The 19,975-nt window shown below is 36.7% G+C and overlaps 2 protein-coding genes across 2 annotated transcripts in view; both read right to left on the bottom strand.

The window, feature by feature from the left end:
• Window positions 1–6,819: 6,819 nt before the first annotated feature.
• Window positions 6,820–19,975, bottom strand: part of LOC128552261 (uncharacterized) — a 39,370-nt gene continuing 26,214 nt past the window's right edge. Inside the window, exons 4-5 of the mRNA XM_053533290.1 lie at window positions 7,774–7,857; window positions 6,820–6,853 (exon numbers count right to left, since the gene is read on the bottom strand). Of these exons, the coding sequence (XP_053389265.1) occupies window positions 6,820–6,853; window positions 7,774–7,857 (118 nt within the window). The remainder of the gene's footprint in view (window positions 6,854–7,773; window positions 7,858–19,975) is intronic.
• Window positions 15,937–19,723, bottom strand: LOC128552260 (uncharacterized). Its single transcript, XM_053533289.1, has 2 exons — window positions 18,927–19,723; window positions 15,937–16,425 (listed from the first exon to the last, which is right to left on the bottom strand). The coding sequence occupies exons 1-2, from the start codon at window positions 19,100–19,102 to the stop codon at window positions 16,209–16,211; spliced, it is 393 nt and encodes a 130-aa protein (XP_053389264.1). The 5' UTR covers window positions 19,103–19,723; the 3' UTR covers window positions 15,937–16,208.

Genomic DNA, 19,975 nt, shown 5'->3' with positions numbered 1-19,975 from the left:
AGTCTTCAACCATTGAGACGGCCTTCATGAGTGCTTCAGTCTCTGCCTTGTAATTGCTGCAGTGTTTTCCTGTGGCTGCATGTAGTGTTTCTCTCTTGCCAGATGGGTATTGAATGAAAACTCCTGCTCCTCCATCTTTGACGGCGCATGTGGCTGATCCGTCTGTATAGACATGAGTACATGATTCCAGAGGATAGGCTTCATTGATCATAGCAAGTGTGAGGCTCTTCCAAATGCCTTCATCCTCTTGCTTCCCGCGGTCAAGACGAGGAACAGCAAGTCTCATAGTTACTGAGGACAGATCATTCGCTAGTGGGTTTATAATGTCTTCACTACCTAGGGGAGTCGTTGGTATGTTCAGCTCAGTTTTGAACTCTCGGTTGAGTTTCTTTGCCTCATGTACGAAGCTGCTACGTTTGAGCCGATTTTTTGTGTAGTCATCTAGCTTGGCTTTCATGGGATGGTCTTGAAAAGACCTGAACTTCTCTGCTTGAAGCAGAACCTTTGCATGTCTTCTGTCTTGTAACGGCTGTGTGCCCGTTAGCTTCTCCATGAAAGAGATTGGTGTAGACTTTGTAGCACCTGTCATGATCTGCAATGCTTGGTTCTGGACCTTGTCTAAAGCCTGTTGGTTAGTTTTGGCAGTAGTGGACCAGGCAGTTGAGCTATACTCTAAATGGGGTCTTACTGTTCCCTGATATACTGTCTTGAGTATTTGCTCATTTGCTCCCCACGTTGTTCCAGCAAGTTTGCGCATCATGGCAAGCTTCCTACGGGCCTTCCCTTCTGCTTGACTAATGTGGGGCTTCCAGGTTAGCCGTTTGTCAAAGGTCACTCCTATTAAATTTCAACATTCTGGGTCAAGTGGTTCTCAAGTTACTGACTGGAAATGGTTTTCAATGTTCAGGCCCCTGTGACCTTGACCTTTAAAAGAGTGACCCCAAAAATCAATAGGGGTCATCTACTCTACATGACCAATCATCCTATGAAGTTTCAATATTCTGGGTCAAGTGGTTCTCTAGTTATTGATTGGAAATGGTTTTCACTGTTCAGGCCCCTATGACCTTGACCTTTGATGGAGTGATCCCAAAAACAATAGGGGTTGTCTACTCCGGCAGCCCTACAACCCTATAAAGTTTGAAGGTTCTAAATCAGATGGTTCTCCAGTTATTGATCGGAAATGAAGTGTGACGGACGGACAGGGCAAAAACAACATGTCTTCCCCAGAGGGGTGGGGGGGGGGAGACATAAATATTGTCTTTGAGTAGTTTGCTATTTAACATATACATTTGAACTTAAAAGAACAGATGTCCTTAAGAGAGCACAATCAAGTAAGATATCTTGAACATGGCTGGCGGCAGGGTGGGTGTGGCTGTTGAAGGTTTGAACATTTTTTCAACAAGAGGGCCATGATGGCCCTATACATCGCTCACCAGAGTTGATCTGGCCTACTGACATAGTTTTTGACCCCGCATGACTAAGAGTTGAACTTGACCTAAAGATCATCAAGACAAACATTCTGACTAAATTTCGTAAAGATTTGGTTAAAACTGTGGCCTCTAAGTGTTCACAAGCTTTACCTTTGATTTGACCGGTGACCTAGTTTTTGACCCCACATGACCCAGATTCGAACTTGACCTATAGATTATCAAAACACACATTCTGACTAATTCCCATGAGTTTCAAACTTAAACTGTGGTCTCTAAGAGTGTTAAAAAGAATTTCCTTTGATCTGGCCTAGTGACCTAGTTTTTGACCTCACCTGACCCAGATTCATACTTGACCTAGAAATGATAAAGACAAACATTCTGACCCAGTTTCATAAAGACTGAGTCACAAATATGGCCTCTAAAATGTCCACAAGCTTTTCCTTTGATTTGACAAGGTGACCTAGTTTTTGACCCCACATGACCCAGTTTCGAAACTAACCTAGAGATCATCAAGACAAACATTCTGACCAAGTTTCATAAAGATTGAGTCAAAAATGTGGCCTCTAGTGTGTTCACAAGCTTTTCCTATGATTTGACCTACTGACCCAGTTTTTGACCCCACATGATCCAGTTTCCAACTTGCCCTAGAGATCATCAAGACAAACATCCTGACCAAGTTTCATAAAGATTCAGTCAAAAATGTGGTCTCTAGAGTGTTCACAAGCTTTTCCTTTGATCTGACCTACTGACCCAGTTTTGACCCCACATGACCCAGTTTCAAACTTGATCTAGAGATCATCAAGACTAATATTCTGACCAAGTTTCATAAAGATTGGGTCAAAAATGTGGTCTCTAGTGTTCACAAGCTTTTCCCATGATTTGACCTACTGACCTAGTTTTTTACCCACATGACCCAGTTTCGAACTTGACCTAGAGGTCATCAAGACAAACATTCCGACCATGTTTCATAAAGATTGGGTCAAAAATGTGTTATCTAGAGTGTTCACAAGCTTTTCCTTTGATTTGACCTACTGACCTAGTTTTTGACCCCACATGACCCAGTTTCAAACTTGATCTAGAGATCGTTAAGACAAACATTCTGACCAAGTTTCATAAAGATTGGGTCAAAAATGTGGTCTCTAGAGTGTTCACTAGGCAATTGTTGACGGACGACGCATGACGGACGACGCACGTCGACGGACGCCGGACAATGACTGGTCACAATAGCTCACCTTGAGCACTTTGTGCTCTGGTGAGCTAAAAAAGGAATGGAAAAAAGATATTTAATTTTGGTGGGTGCAGGAAAGATGGGGAGGGTACAAAACATCACATGTTGATTATAGATATTGATGGAAAATAAACAAGAGCTGTCGGAGGACAGCAACGCTCGACTATTCAACAGCCTTGTCGATTGAATGAATACGAAAGTCGAAAAAGGGGCATAATTTAAAAAAAGCAAAATAGGGTTATGGAACCTGCATAGTGCTTATCAGCTCATGACAGTGGACAAGTGTGTGAAGTTTCAATCCATTCCCATTAGAGGGTACTGAGATACCAGCTTACATATAAGAATTTAACCCAAAACTCCTAAGTTTAAAAAGGTGCATAATTTTGTAAAATGCAAAGTTGAGTTATTGACCCTTTGCACTGCATGTCATATCATGACAGTGAACAAGTGTGTGAAGTTTCAATCCTTTCCCATTAGTGGATACCGAGATACCAGCTTACATACAAAACCTTAACCAAAAAATTCTAAGTCGAAAAAGGGGCATAATTTTGTAAAAAAGCAAAATAGAGTTATGGACCTGTGCAATGTAAGTCAGTTTATCATAGTGAATAAGTGTGTGAAGTTTCAATCCATTCCCACAAGTGGTTACTGAGATACCAGCTTACATACAAAACCTTAACCAAAAATTTCTAAGTCAAAAAAGGGGCATAATTTTGTAAAAAAGCAAAATAGAGTTATGGGACCTGTGCAATGTAAGTCAGTTTATCACAGTGAATAAGTGTGTGAAGTTTCAATCCATTCCCACACGTGGTTGCTGAGATACCAGCTTACATACAAAACTTAACCAAATCGGGACGCGGACGCGGACGCGGACGCCGACGCATGGGCGAGTCCAATAGCTCTACTATTCTATGAATAGTCGAGCTAAAAATGAAAGAAAAAAGGCTGGGGGCACGACTGGCTGGAGTAGCAAGGTGGGGGAACGGTACAACTTTGCATGTTGATAAATATTCATGGAAGGTTTAAATAAATTTGGCAGGTGGGGGTGACCAAGGCAAGGAGGCAAAGGGGTGCCCAGGTGTGGGTACACAACTTCACATGTTTATAATAAATGTTCATGGAAAAGAATGAAAGAAGTTTAATGAAATTCTACCAATATGGCTCCAGACGTGGAATTTTCATTAAATCAAGGACAATAATTCTAAGAAAAATTGACCAATTAAACAAGAGGGCCATGATGGCCCTATATCGCTCACCTGTTATCATTGCACTTGAGGACAAGAAGGTCCTAAGAAAAAATATCCATGTCTAAAGGACAGGAACAACAAAGGGAAGAAATTTAACCAAAAAGAAAAAAAATTCTTACAAGGTATAGATATGTCAAAATACACCTAAAAATTGGCGGTACCATCCATGTTGTACCACAGAAAAGTGGTCTCGGGTTTTCCCTACGGCCAATAATGAAAAAAAGTTACTAAAAGTAAGCTATTTATAGTAATGTAAAAGGGAAGTAATTAAAAAAAATATTGTATGTGAACAAAAGAAGGATCTGCCAAATAAATTTGTTGACATAAATAAATTTCAGATCAGTATCTTCATTAGTTATGGAGATATACCCATTTTAATTTGAAATAAAGGGAGGTAATTTGACATAAAATCAGTCCATAGTTATATACCCTGATTGTCTCAGTCCAACTAATAACAATAATGAAATTTCAAATAAGTCCTTCAAGTACTTACTGATATAAATCCATTTTGATTACAATCAGGGGAGGTAATCAGATATAAAATAACTCTGGAACCTACAATTGGATCTGATTTGTCATGGAATCCAAGATTTATTGTAAAATAAAACCATAAATGAAGTCTCTATATGGCTGCAAAAGCCAAAATAGCCAATTTTGGACCTTTAAGGGGCCATAACTCTGGAACCCCTAAAGGAATCTGGCCAGTTCAAGAAAGGAAGCAAGATCTTGTGGTGATACAAGTTGTGTACAAGTTTCGTTAAAATCAAATCATAAATGAAGCTGCTATTGTGCAGACAAGGTAAAAAAAGCTAATTTTGGCCCTTTCAGGGGCCGTAACTCTGGAACCCATTATGGGATCTGGCCAGTTCAAGAAAGGAACCGAGATCTTATGGCAAAACAAGTTTTGTGCAAGTTTTATTAAATTCAAATCATAAATGAAGCTGCTATTGTGCAGACAAGGTCAGAATAGCTAATTCTGGCCATTTCAGGGTCCACACTCTGGAACCTATAATTGAATCTTGCCAGTTTAAGAAAGGAACCGTGATCTTACGGTGATACAAGTTGTGTACAAGTTTGGTTAAAATAAAATCATAAATGAAGCTGCTATTGTGCAGACAAGGTCAAAATAGCTAATTCTGGCCCTTTAAGGGCCATAACTCTGGAATTCATTAAGGAATCTGGCCAGTTCAAGAAAGAAACCAAGATCTTATGGTGATACAAGTTGTGTGCCAGTTTGGTAAAAATCAAATCATAAATAAATCTGCTATTGTGCAGACAAGGTCAAAAAAACTATTTTGGCCCTTTCAGGGGCCATAACTCTTGAACCCATAATGGGATCTGGCCAGTTCAAGAAAAGAACCGTGGTCTTATGGTGATACAAGTTGTGTGCAAGTTTGGTTAAAATAAAATCATAAATGAAACCACTATCGTGCAGACAAGAAATTGTTGACGCACGGACTGACGACGGACAAAGGGTGACCACAAAAGCTCACCTTGTCAGGTGAGCTAAAAAAAATGATTGGCATCATCAAAGTATGTTGGTTCATATTTTTTTTCAAGTTTCATGAAATTCTACCAGCTTGTTACTGAGAAATGACTGCAGACGTGGATTTTTCATTATATCAAGGGCAGTAACTCTAATGGAAATTGACCAATCAAAAAAAAAACTTGACAGGCATCATCGCAGTATGTTGGTCCATGTTTATTTCAAGTTTTATGAAATTCTACCAGCTAGTTACTGAGAAATGGCTGCTGACGGACGCACGGACAGACAGACGCACGGACAGACAGACGCACACCCGGACAACGCCATTTCAATAAAGGAGAAAACAAGAAAGTTGGTCAGTAGGTCACGGTAACAGCTAGGTAACTCCTAATCATTGGGGTCATCAGGGAATTATAATTAAACAGTCTAGGAAATATGATCTGATAATTTTTTAAGTGTTTTTTTCCTATTACCCCGGGGTGGAGCTTCTTTTAATCCTAGGGGCATAATCTGAATAATCTTGTTAGAGCTTCACTACACAATGCTACACACAAAATATGTAAAGCCTAGGTCTTGCGGTTTCGGGCAAGAAGATTTTTAAAGTTTTGTTCCTAAGTATAAATCTATGTAAAACTTGGGACCCCCTGGGTGGGGCCGCTTTTCAACTCAAGGCATAATTTGAATAATCATGAGTAGAGGTCCACTACACAATGCAACATACCAAATATCCAATGCCTAGGCCATGCAGTTTCAGACAATAAGATATTTAAAGTTTGTTCCTATATAAGTCTATGTAAAACTTGCCCCCCCCCACCAGGCAGGGCCTCTTTTCGCCCCATGGTAATAATTGAACAATCTTGGTAGAGGACCACAAGGCAACGCTACATACCATATAGGACAAGAAGATTTTTAAATTTCATTCCTATATAAGAAGCTTGGGACCCCAGGGGCCGTGCCTCTTTTAATTTGAACTGTTTTCATAAAGGACCATTAGATAATGTCACACGCCAAATATCAAGGCTCTACGCCTTGCAGTTTTGGACAAGACTGTAAAAGTTTTTCTTTTTGGTTGCCATGGCAACCAGAGTTCTGTGTGGAATTCAAAATAGGGCCACAAAAAGATCATTCCTGTGAAGTTTGGTATAAATCTGCCCAGTGGTTTTCAAGAAAAAGTATTTTTTCGAAAATGTTGACGGGCGCACGACAGACAATGCAGGACAAGACACTGAGCAGTCACAAAAGCTGACCAAGAGACTTTGGCTTGATATAGATAAAACAAAAATCCTTACAGGGGTTAAGAAGATAAGTTTGGTAAACAGAGGTTCACAGAGGTAAACAGGCATTTGCTGGGTATTTCTTTTGTACCGAATGAATAGAATTACCATTACGAAGTTCTCAGACAGACGGATGCACCAGTGTGATATCAATCTATAGCCTAATCCACTTTGTATCTGGGGGTTTACTGATAAACCAAAACAATGCTTTGGCAATTTATAAATTATGCTCTGGCACTTCAGTCCAGCAGAACAAACAGAAAAGTATTGACAAAAGGCCCATGCATGAATCTTCAGATCAAATTTAATCAATACCTATTACTAGGTTTCATGAGAATTTTTCACAGGGTTTTCTTTATTTAGCTCCTGTGGTCCTTAAAACTGCCCAAGCACAATCTATTGCAATTTTGATCAAAGGCCATAGAAACATGCTACAGACCATGTCAACTGATGACTTGTTAAGCGGTCCATAAGAAGAAATTGTTTATAGGATTTTCTAGTTTTAACTCAGACGACCCATTGGTTGGGCCAAAACGAAACCATTTGGACAAACTTGAGAAACGACCTTACAATGGTGCTACACACAAGGTCTGATGTTGATCCATTAACTGTTCATTAGCAACAGTATAGTTTTTAAAAATAGTTTTTAGCTCTGGGGCCCTTAAAATGAGTTAAGCTGAATCATTTAGACAATTTCGAGATAGAATCTTACAATGATGCTGCAGACTAATTGGCAAAGATCCATCAAGTGGTTCATGATAAGAAGTCATTCAAGTGTTTTTCTTTTTTTCAATTTTCTGCTTAAAGCTCTAAAAGGGGCCTAGATGTACCATTCAAATGAAACTGAGAAAGGACATAACATGGATGCTACAGACCAAGTGTTTTTCTATTCATTGTGGTCAATTAGAATTATTTAAACAAATCTGAGAGGGAAACTTGCTATAATGATACAGACCAAGTTTGGTGTAACTCGCCAGTAGTTTCAGAAAGGATGTTTAACTTACAATGTTGGTGATGGATAGAAGTCGCCAGACCATTCACTTATACAAATAGCTTTCCTTTGAATGAGCTATAAATATGTGGATACAGTTGTTAACAAAAGGAATACCTTTTTTTCTCTTCAATCTCTGTTTCTAAATCTTTTATATCCTTGATTTGTTCATCTAATTCTTTCTGTCGATCTTTTGTGATTCTGAAAACAAGAGAGCCATTATATCACTCACCAGAGTTTCACAGTTCAAACATGTATAACAAGAAACATTTCTCTGACAAATTACTATAAAAACTGGCTTACAAATTAGGGAGAGAAAGTTTTTTCAACAGAGCCATATAGGGAAAATTCGCCTCTCCTCACCCTACTTCAACCACTGGCAAAATAATTTTTGGGTGATACTCTACTAAAAGTGTTAAAAATATCTTCATGTATTGTGGTTAAGGAAGAGCTGGCATCTGAACATTTACTATGATCCCTAGGCTGATCACATCCAAAACAAATGTAAGCCTCCGAAGGTCTAGTCATAAGTAATCCAAATATAAATAGTGCTCATCATTTTTTTTTCTTTCCTAGTGCCTTTTAATAGCCACATGTTTACTTTTACTCTACCGTGTTTCTGTATGTATCACTTTGCAGTCTATTGAAACCGGCATGTTCCTATCACATGCTAGGTAAAAATGGCGGCGTGAGAATTAATGCCTCAAAAAGAGAAATTGAAAGAAGCGGTAAGGAGTAAATTCAACGGGTTTTATTTAAGGAACTGTAGTTTTCTTATATAAAAGTTAACACCCCCTTTTCTATTTGTTTTTCTAAAGCAGATATATAGTTCTTTATGGGAATATGAGCTGAAAATAGACTTATTCATGGAATTTAAGGGGAAGTAACTCAGTACAAAAGTTTAACTAGAATGTGTCTGTAGGACACAGGGTGTGCCCCCCACTGGTACATTTGTCACAAATAAGGTGAAATAATTCAAATGTTTGCAGTCTTAATGGGGTATAGCCTCAAAAAAAAGTATGAGAAGGATTCATTATTCTATACCATATATTTTTTGGGCTTTGAGCAGCAGAAACAAAAAATCCACTATTTTGGCTATTTCATGGGCCATAACTCTGTAATAAATGCTAAAATTCTCAAGAAGAATGCCAAGTGTGCAAGGTCATATTATGATAAAGACTCAAGCAAGGTTTCCAGATTTTATTCATGAATTTACAATAAATATTTTCTGATTGAGGCACATAGGTGAAAATGTGCATTTTTTAAATATATCAGGGGCCATAACTCTAAAAATAGGGGGTGGACTCAGATGAAAAATAGTAGGTGCGCAAGTTCATATCATGATAAAGACTCATGCAAGGTTTCATCAATTTATATCAAATACTTTCTGAGCTAGGGTGTCACAAGGTGAAAATGTGCATTTTGGATTATTTCAGGGGCCATAACTCTAGAAATAGGGCGCGGACCCATATTAAAAATATGAGATGCGCAAGTTCATATCATGATTAAGACTCATGCAAGGTTTCATGAATCTATATCAAATACTTTTTGAGCTAGGCGTGTCACAAGGTGAAAATGTGCATTTTTGACTATTTAAGGGGCCATTACTCTAAAAATAGGGGGCGGAGCCAACAAAAAATAGTAGGTGTGCAAGTTCATATCATGATAAAGACTCAAGCAAGGTTTCATCAATTTATATCAAATACTTTTTGAGCTAGGCGTGTCACAAGTTGAAAATGTGCATTTTTGATTATTTCAGGAGTCATAACTCTAAAAATAGGAGGTGGGGCCAGATGAAAAATAGGAGGTGCATAAGTTCATATCATGATAAAGACTCATGCAAGGTTTAATCAATTTATATCAAATGCTTTTTGAGCTAGGCGTGTCACAAGGTGAAAATGTGCATTTTTGACTATTTCAGGGGCCATAACTCTAAAAATAGGGGGCGGAGCCAGACGAAAAATAGAAGTGCGCAAGTTCATATCATGATAAAGACTCATGCAAGGTTTCATCAATTTATGTCAAGTACTTTTTGAGCTAGACGTGTCACAAGGTGAAACGTGCATTTTTACTATTTCAGGGGCCATAACTCTAAAATTAGGGGGCGGAGCCAGACGAAAAATAGAGGGTGCACAAGTTCATATTATGATAAAGACTCATGCAAGGTTTCATCAATTTATATCAAATACTTTTTGAGCTAGACGTGTCACAAACTTCGGACGGACGGACGCACGGACAAGAGCAAATCTATATGCCCCCACCACTCATGGAGGGGGGGGGGAGGGGGGGGGGAGGGGGGAAGCACAAAAAAGGTTACTTCCCTTTGGCTCTTAACCAAAGTCTTAAATTCTAAGTAAAAGGGGGCATAATTTATGATAAATTGGTGTCAGAGTTATGCACCTTGTGTCATATGATGTGGGTGGAACATCTATTTTAAGTTTGAATCAAATCCATTTAGTAATAAGTGAGATATAGTGAAAATGCATCAAAATTTACCTTAAATTCTAAGTAAAAGGGGGCATAATTCATGAAAAGTTGTGTAAGAGTTATGCATCTTGTGTCACATGATGTGGGTGATAAGGTGGAACATCTATTTTGAGTCTGAATCAAATCCATTTAGTAATAACTGAGATATAGTGAAAATGCATCAAAATTAACCTTAAATTCTAAGTAAAAGGGGGCATAATTCATGAAAAGTTGGTGTCAGAGTTATGCACCTTGTGTCACATGATGTGAGTGATAAGGTGATACATCTATTTTAAGTTTGAATCAAATCCATATAGTAGTAACTGAGAGAATAGATTTTTGGATGGGACGCGACGCGACACGATGCGACAAAACTGACTCCTATATTGTCCCTGCCAACATGTTTGGTGGGGTATAATAAAGAACAGCCAGATTTAGTGGTGTTCAGCCTAGTGTTCTTTTAAAATCGTGCCAGCAGTTGTCAGTGTTGTGATAAACCAGAATAATCTGAACAATCTTGGTAGTGAGTCACCCAAGAGTCATGCATGTGGAATTGTTTTACAATCAAGCCAGAATAATTGTCAATGAGATTTTTTAATGTTTCTAAAATAAACTTATAGTGACCATGCCCCTTAGTGTCCTTTTTTATGTGTCAGAATTATCAGAAAAACTGGGGTATAATTCATGAAAAATTTGTGCAAGAGTTATGCACCATGTGTCATGTGATGTGGGTGAAGATGTTGAACAACTATTCTAAGTTTAAATCAAATCCATTCAGTAATAACAGAGATAGAGTGAAAGTGCATCAAAACTTTTACCTGAAAATCTAAGTGAAAAGGGGAGATAAATCATGAAATATTGGTGCCACAGTTTTGGCCCTCATGTCAGATGATGTGGGTGATGATGAGGAATAACTACAGTCAAACCTGTGAACAAAGACCACTCTTCGGAACAAGCAAGTGGTCTTTGTTCACAGGTGGTCTTTATTTGGGGGGAAAGGGTCACTTCTCAGTTAGCCATTATCATGCTGATAAAAAGTATTTTTTCAGCTTTTTGCTTTCTTTATGTTCTATGTATTAATTCTGCTGGTGCAAACTTGCAAACATCAATCACGCAGTAATTATTATGTTTGCTATAATGCGAGTCAAATTTAGGCAGATTTCAAATATTTTCATGCCGGAACGGTCCAGCTTGGTCGTTATTGGGGGCAAATATGGCTCTTGGAAATGAATTAGGCTGGACGCTGTTCGCGGGTTCACGGGTGGTCGCTAGCACAAGTTTGACTGTATTTTAAGTTTGAATCAAATCCATCAAGTAATAAGAGATAAGTAGAAAAAAAGAGAAAGTGTAAAAAAAAAACTTTAACAAAGGTGGGACGCGGAAAGACGCCAACGCCGGGTCAAGTACAATAGCTCTCCTTATACTTCATATAGTTGAGCTAAAATAGGAATCTTACAAAACTGGAGTTTAATTCATTTACAGGTACATTTGTTCAATTTATATGAACATTTTACTTAATTTAGCATTTCAATATTACAATTAGAATGTGTCTGTAGGACACAGGATATGCCCCCAATTGTATATTTGTCACAAATAAGGGGAAATAATTCAAATGTTTGCAGTCTTAAGGGGGTATTAAAGCCTCAACAAACATTTTATGCAAAGAATTCATTATTCTAGGCCATATACTTTTTCAGCTATGAGCATCACAAACAAAAACAAGAGGGCCATAAAGGCCCTATATCACTCACCTGACCTATTGACTTAAAGATCATAAAGATAGTTTCACTAAGATATGGTCATAAATGTCGCCTCTAAAGTGTTAACTACCTTTTCCTTTTATCTGGCCCGATGACATAGTTTTTGAACAGACATGACCCTGATTCGAACTCGACGTACAGATTATCAAGATTAACATTCTAAGTTTCATGAAGATACAGTCATAAATGTGGCCTCTCAAGTGTTAACAAGCTTTTCCTTTGATCTGACCTGGTGACCTAGTTTTTGATCCCACCTGACCCAGATTTGAACTTGACCTATAGATCATCAAGATTAACATTCTGACCAAGTTTCATTAAGATATGATCATAAATGTGACCTCTAGAGTGTTAACTAGCTTTTCGTTTGATTTGACCTGGTGACCTAGTTTTTGACCCTACATGACCCAGATTCAAAATGGACTTTAAGATCATCATGATTAACATTCTGACCAACTTTCATGAAGACACAGTCATAAATGTGGCCTCTACTGTGTTAAAAAGCTTTTCCTTTTATTTGACCTGGTGACCTAGTTTTTTACCCCAGATAACCCAATATCGAACTCATCCAAGATTTTATTGAGGGTAACATTCTGACCAAGTTACATTAAGATTGGACAAAAATTGTGACCTCTAGAGTGTTAACAAGTTTTTCCTTTGATCTGACCTGGTGACCTAGTTTTTGAACCCAGATGATCCAATATCGAACCTGTCCAAGATTTTATTGAGGGTAACATTCTGACCAAGTTTCATTAAGACTGGGTCAAAATTGTGACCTCTAGAGTGTTAACAAGCTTTTCCTTTGATTTGACCTGGTGACCTAGTTTTTGACCAGCAGCTCATTCAAGATTTTATTAAGGGTAATAATCTGACCAAGTTTAATTAAGCTTGGGCCCAAATTGTGACCTCTAGAGTGTTAACAGGCTTTTCCTTTGATCTGACCTGGTGACCTAGTTTTTGAACCCAGATGACCCAGTATCAAACTCTTCCAAGGTTTTATTGAGTGTAACATTCTGACCAAGTTTCATTAAGATTAGACCCAAACTGTGACCTCTAGAGTGTTAACAGTCAAATTGTTGACGACGGACGACTGACAACAGACAACGGACACAGAGCGATCATAAAAGCTCACCTTGAGCACTTTGTGCTCAGGTGAGCTAAAAAATCACTATTTTGGCTATTTCAATGGTCGTAACTCTGTAATAAGCACTAAAATTCTCAAAAAGAATGCCAAGTTTGCAAGGTCATATCATGATCAAGACTCAAGCAAGGTTTCATGAATTTAAATCAAATTCTTTTTGAGCTAGGCAAATTATTAGGTGGAAATTTGCATTTTTAACTATTGTCACAGAGTTATGATTATGAATATTATTTTTGATGAATTTAATATTATGCATTATTAATATTTGATAAATTTTTAAGTAGTTGTTGGGTCAAATCATGAATGCACAGCAGCTGCATATTTATTATGGTCTGGACAGAATTAAGTATAGATATTAGGCAAGGTGTGAGCTAATTAAGTGTACATAGCTTGTCTTTGATATAACATAATGTCCATGCTGGTTTTGTCTAGAAAGCAGCATGATCTACATACTGCAATTTGGTATGGTATTACTTGTTAAAAGTCACACATAGGTGAAAGTGCCTTTGATCTTTAGTTTTGGTGGGAAAAGATGGAATCATCATTAGTAACCTAATTAATGAATATTGACAAGTTATCTATTCTTTTACAAAGGCATTGATTGGTTAAGAAAGGGTCAGCCCTGTGAAATATGATACCTGTAGGTGTGGCTACGTTCAGAAGCTGCTCAAGTTTGTAAATTGTTGTGGTCAGAAGACTTTAAGATTAAGAATGGTTTAGTCAGAAGATTTTAAGACTAAGAACTGTTTAGGTCAAAATTTGGAGTTAGATCAGAAATTAAGAAATTATGAAGAAAACATTATTAATGAGATAATGAAGTGAAATATTTAAATAATGTTTGGAAATATATTTTGTTATCTAATATGATGGACATGAATGTTACATATATATATTGGAACCATAGAAATAAAAGGAACATAGTAAAATGGAATTGTTGGTTGACTTATTAAAAATCAGGAGTTAATTCCCCTAACTCTACACTATTTCAGGGGCCACAACTTTAAAAATTTGGGATGGAGCCTGCCAAAAAATAAGAGGTGGGAAAGTTTATATCATGATAAAGACTCCTGCAAGTTTTCATTCATTTGTATCATATACTTTTTGAGCTAGGTGCATCACACGGTGAAAATGTGCATTTTTAATACTTTCAGGAGCAACAACTCTAGAAATAGGGCATGGAGGCAGACAAAAAATAGGAGGAACGCAAGTTCATATCATGATAAAGACTCATGCAAGGTATCATCCATTTATATGAAACACTTTTTGAGTTAGACTCATCACAAAGTTAAAATGTGCATTTTTAACCAGTTCAAGGGCCATAACTCTGGAAATAGGGGGCGGATCCAGATGAAAAATAGGAGGTGCTCAAGTTCATATCATGATAAAGACTCGTGCAAGGTTTAATCAACTCATATTAAACATTTTTTGAGCTAGGCCTAATACAAGGTAAAAATGTGCATTTTTTACTATTTCAGGGGCCATAACTCTGGAAATAGAGGGCGGAGCCAGATGAAAACTAGGAGGTGCACAAGTTCATATCATGATTAAGACTCATGCAAGGTTTCATGAATCTATAATATCAAATACTTTTTGAGGTAGGCATGTCACAAGGTGAAAATATGCATTTTTGACTATTTCAGGGGACATATCTCTGGAAATAGGGGGCGGAGCCAGACGAAAAATTGGAGGTGCGCAAGTTCATATCACAATAAAATCTCACGCAAGGTTTCATCAATTCATATCAAATACTTTTTGAGCTAGGCACGTCACGAACTGGCAACTGGCCAACTCGGCTGCAGTGAACTGTCACATTTCCAAGTTCCGTTTTAAAATTTCACTGTCCGAAAAAGATGTATTAACGATAACAGTCAACTTGTAACTTTAGAAACAAATCCTACTTTGACTAAATTATTTGTCTAGTTTATAGCCTCCAGATAGGTTAAATATGCAGTTTCTGAAGCTGCATGTTGAAGGATTGAACATGGACATGTTCATTGAGGCGCCATCCAGTGTTGATAAAGCTGGTCTAGGAGTAGTTTGTACAACTGGCTTAGTTGGTACAACTACCGTAGCTGGTACATGTGATGTAGTTTGTTCAGCTTCTTTAGAGGTGTGTTTCACAACCTCACATACTGTAGGCGTACATTTATTGGCGCAGCAAAAATTTAGCGCAAACGCAATTTTTGGTGAAATATCTAATTAATGCGTGGACGTGAACTAGCGCTCTCGCATAACCGCTAATTTCTAATTTTTTAACGCTGTCCGAGATGTGGCTCTCGGAGATTTACAGAGATTCACTAATGAATGATGAGTTCAAGCGAAATATCAAACAAAGTTTCCAGTGCTGGTACAGTGATGAAATCGAACACGCCCTCGCAGAAGGAACCGAGATTGAAAATCTTGACATAAACTTAAAATTGAGTAGACTAAAACCTATCCATGCTGCCTGGCTGGTCGATGCACACAGAAATGTGAAAAAAGAATCAGTCATGACAGGGTCTAATGGATGCAATCGAAAAAATCCATTAGCTATAAACTTTAAAACATGTATCAAGTATGATTTTAAGATAGTGTGCCATTATGATACTTGTATTTTTTCAATGATACTTTCAATTGTGATGTAGCTTTATGTTTACATACAGTATATAAAGTATAATATTGCCTACGTAACTGTATTGTCTTCTTGTATTTAATTATAATAAGCTGCGTGCTTTATATTCTGTATACTAGTTATAATTGCTGAAATAAAACGAGATTGTCACACATTTTAATCATTGAATCCCCTTTGTCCTACATGCATTGTGTCCTAATACAAACGTTCACACCTTTCGGTAGACGAGCGACTGCAACAACGGACATGCCCAAAGGTGATACTGAAATCGATAATAACTTGATCAAATGAGAAAAAACACAAACTACAAGCTTAAATATTTTATTTTGCATGATCATATATTTAAAATAATAATATGAACAATAAACAGGAATATCATACGAACCTTAAAATAATTAGAAAGCAGTGTAACTAGTGCAAACTCTCAGGAGTATTTATTTGCAAAAGTTCGAAGAAAACATCATCAAATGAAAATGTACATGAAAATGCTTGGACAAATTAATGCGCAGACATGAATTAGCGCACGTGCGATAGTGCTAAAAGCGCTGTTATTAGTACACCGCTAAAGTAAGTAAGCCTACAGTATGCCCCCCACATTCTCCGAACTTTTCCCCATAGTAATATTTGTCAGAATGTTTGAAAGTTTCTGCTTGGTCTGGTTGTGTACGCCTGTATTGTATGACCTTACAGAAGCCTCATTTCTATGGCCGGTCATGAACATTATGTGTCGAAGTTCAAATCCGGCATCATCCAATCCTTGTGTTGCAGTTGCTCTTAGGCAGTGTGCAGTGTATCTGAAATAGATGTCATGTTATATATATATTATGTACATATATGTGATGCGCCACATGAAAAGAGGGTAGGTCCGGCTAAGTGACGCTAATCATTAAAAACTACATCAAACAATTGTGTTTGCAATGTTTCAGACATATATTTGTATGTTTATCGGTTAACATTCACATGCTGTCATCCAAATATGCAAAAAAGATTTATACATTTTCTGAAAAATAAAAAAAATAAACTTTAAAACAGTATCAAACACTCAATAATTCAATTTCGATCCTTTTGGCCAACTACCCCGCTTTTCGCATGGCGTGTCTCGTATACATATGTCTTACAACTGTTAATAAAAGTAAATTCAAGGCAGCTCAACTATAAATTGTAAATGCCATTTTTGTTCGGATAGGTAAGCGTATTTTAAAATAATATCTAGTGAGCTTCTTCTAAAAATTTCATCATTTTTTTCATCAACTTTTGTGCATACCCGGTTTAAAGGGTAAATTATTCAGTGCATTTCAGAGTATGTACCGTATAGTTAAGTCATGTGTCAGATGTAATAACACAAGAAGTGAATATATACAAAGTACTGTGGGCTTAAAACAAGGATGTATAGCTAGTCCCATTTTATTTTGTTTTTTTTTCATAGATGAATTAGAAAGATGTTTGTCTGAGAACGATGTAAAGGGTATTCAGTTACATTCTGATACTATGCAACTATTTCTGTTAATGTTTGCAGACGATATAGCACTAATGTCTGACACTGTTTATGGTCTACAAAAACAACTAAATGTTCTAACTGGGTTCTGTAATGAAGGTAAATGAAAATAAAACAAAAATTGTTGTTTTCAAAAATAGTGGAATTTTAGCCAGAAATGAAATATGGTCTTATAATAACACACAATTAGAAGTTGTAAATAGATTTTGTTATGTTGGATTAACGTTTACTAAGCAAATGTCCATGAATAGTATGGTTCATGAATTGTGTGTCAAGGGAAACGAGTTTTGATATCAATTTTACATTCATTGTATAAACATGGTCAATTACCTAAATTTATTTTCTTTAAAATATTAATTTTGACTGCAAAATTTGTCCCCAGGTATTGTATGGATCAGAAGTATGGTGCTTAGACAAATTTGAAGAACTTGAACGTGTTCAATATTATGCATGTAAAAGGTTTATGTGTGCCAAACAAAAAGCATCAAATTCTGCAATCTTGGGTGACTGTGCAAGAAATCCATTGTATATAAAAACGCCTTAAAGTACTGGCTAAAAATTTTAAAAATGCCAGATGAAAGACTTGTGAAAAAATGTTATAACATGATGTTAAATGATGACAGATATGGGTGTGTAAATTGGGCTACTTCTGTTGAAACATGTTTGCAGACCTTCGGGTTTGGTTATGTATGGTATGAACAAAATGTACAACATGAAAACTCCTTTTTTCATATGTTCGAAAACAGACTTAGAGATGTCAGTACACAGGAGTGGTGTGAAACTGTTAGTGTTAACCCGAAACTTAGAAGTTATAAATTGTACAAAAGTGATTTTGTTTTCGAACCTTATCTAGATGTCTTAGATATTAGAAAGTTCAGATATATTTATGTCAGTTTTAGAATAGGTAGTCATGATCTTGAAATTGAAAAAGGAAGGTATGCAAATATTTCAAGACAAAATAGACTATTTCAACTGTGTGATACTAACAGTACTGAAGATGAATACCATTTTTTGTTGAAATGTACCTGTTACTCAGATCTACGTGTTTCGTATTTACCACAAAAGTATTATCTCCAACCAAATGTTAACAAATTTAATATGCTTATGTCATCTAAAAATGTAGAATTGATCAAGTCAGTTGCTGTATTCTTATACCATGCCTTTCAAAAAAGAAAACTTTGTATGCAGGAGTTATAACCACATATTGTTAACCAGTACTTGAAAGATATTGCCTGATATAAATGTATTATGTCTATTTGATTGGCTTTACACATGCTATACTTTGTACACATATTTGTAAATGTATATATATTTTGCATGGGCCGGAGGCCTTAAAGCGAATAAAACTTTGTCACTGTCATTACGACGTGCAATTTCAGCTCATGCCTCAAACGGAGTTCATCGAATTTGACAAATTTTTACACCAGTGATGTCTCAGTTGCGTCAAAAATGTATTCGAGTTATGCTTTTAACACAGTCCAATGCGATTTTTTAAATATAAAGGCCATCAGGGTGGTAACTTTTCAGTGACGCTGAGTATATATCTGTAGAGATAATAGGACTATCTTTTAAACTTGTAATGCTGACCTAAACATAAAACTTAACCAGGCAACGCCAAGGCCGATGCTGATCAAGTGATGACAATAACTCATCATTTTTATTTTTTTCAAAAAATCAGATGAGCTAAAAATTGTTGTGGTTCAACTAATCTGAATTTACCCTGGTAACAAGGTAACCTATGACATTAATTGAATTAATAGTTTATTATTATCAATATTTCAGGAGCAACTTAATACTTACATGACAGAAGAGTTTCTCAGCATTTGGATCACACTTAGAAGATATAGTTTCAAGGCCTGCACAGGACAATTCTTCTTTTCATCAGGACCAAGAGCATACATTCTCTTTGTGTTTTCTGCACCACCCTGGTTCTGCTTCTCCTGGACATCACGAGACAAATTCCATCCCATTTTCATCAGTACAAACTTTTAGGCTGTTCTTGTTTAGCTTCGGATGGAATTAAAGCCTTCTACTGACATACTGAACACTCAAAATGAACCAGATTCTATGTTGTCTAAGTTGTATTGAGATAGTTATAGGTTTTGATCATGTGTTCAGGAGGAATGATAGGCTTATGCTGAACAGGAATGTTTAATCCACTTTTAAGATTGGTTTTTATTTTAGCATTGGCCTCTTGGAAAGCTCAATCTTTTTCTCTTGTGCTTATCCGTTATCTTTGGAGCTGCTTAGGCATAGAATTTCTTGAGGTAGTTGTTCAGATCTTGCTTGGAAATGGTGTCCAAATCAACTTTTTGTCCAAGGTGCCATTCTGTGAACAAAATCTATAAATTTAAGACAAACTAGCCTATTCAATCAGTCTGTTTTATAGTAAAATACAAACAAAAAAGGCACTAAACATCTCTTTTTACTAAATTATAAGTAGGATTTGAAGAAGAAAAAAAAATGTCTCTATTTCTATGAAATGTAATTAAAAGTAATTGAGACTTGTTTGATTAGCTCATTTTTCTGTTGTCATTTTTCACATGATTTTTGTATTATTTGTGTCATTTCTTTTTTTTCCTTCAAAACTAACTAAAATTTCACTGAAAGAAATGTATGAACAGTAACCGTCAACTTAAAAACTGGTACAGCAGATGTAGTTGGTACAACAGGCAAAGTTGGTACAGCTGGTGTAATTGGTAAAACTAACTGCAAATTGTATTTCACAATCACAGATGTTTCCACTCCACAAACACATTCTCCAATATCTTCCCAAGGGGTGTTTGAGTTTCTGCTTAGTTTGGTTGTGGACGCCTCTGTTATATGATTTTACAGAAGCCATATTTCTG

The sequence above is a fragment of the Mercenaria mercenaria genome, unplaced genomic scaffold (assembly GCF_021730395.1).
Source record: "Mercenaria mercenaria strain notata unplaced genomic scaffold, MADL_Memer_1 contig_2215, whole genome shotgun sequence".
Taxonomy (NCBI): Eukaryota; Metazoa; Mollusca; class Bivalvia; order Venerida; family Veneridae; genus Mercenaria; species Mercenaria mercenaria.
This window is presented reverse-complemented; position numbering and strand designations above follow the sequence as displayed.

Bases quoted from the DNA above. Each gene is read 5' to 3' on its own strand.
- LOC128552260 (XM_053533289.1), bottom strand. From the start codon at position 19,102: ATGAAAATGGGATGGAATTTGTCTCGTGATGTCCAGGAGAAGCAGAAC. The intron at 16,426-18,926 runs GTAAGTATTAAG...CATCTATTTCAG, and splicing joins CTGAGAAACTCTTCTGTCAT to ATACACTGCACACTGCCTAA.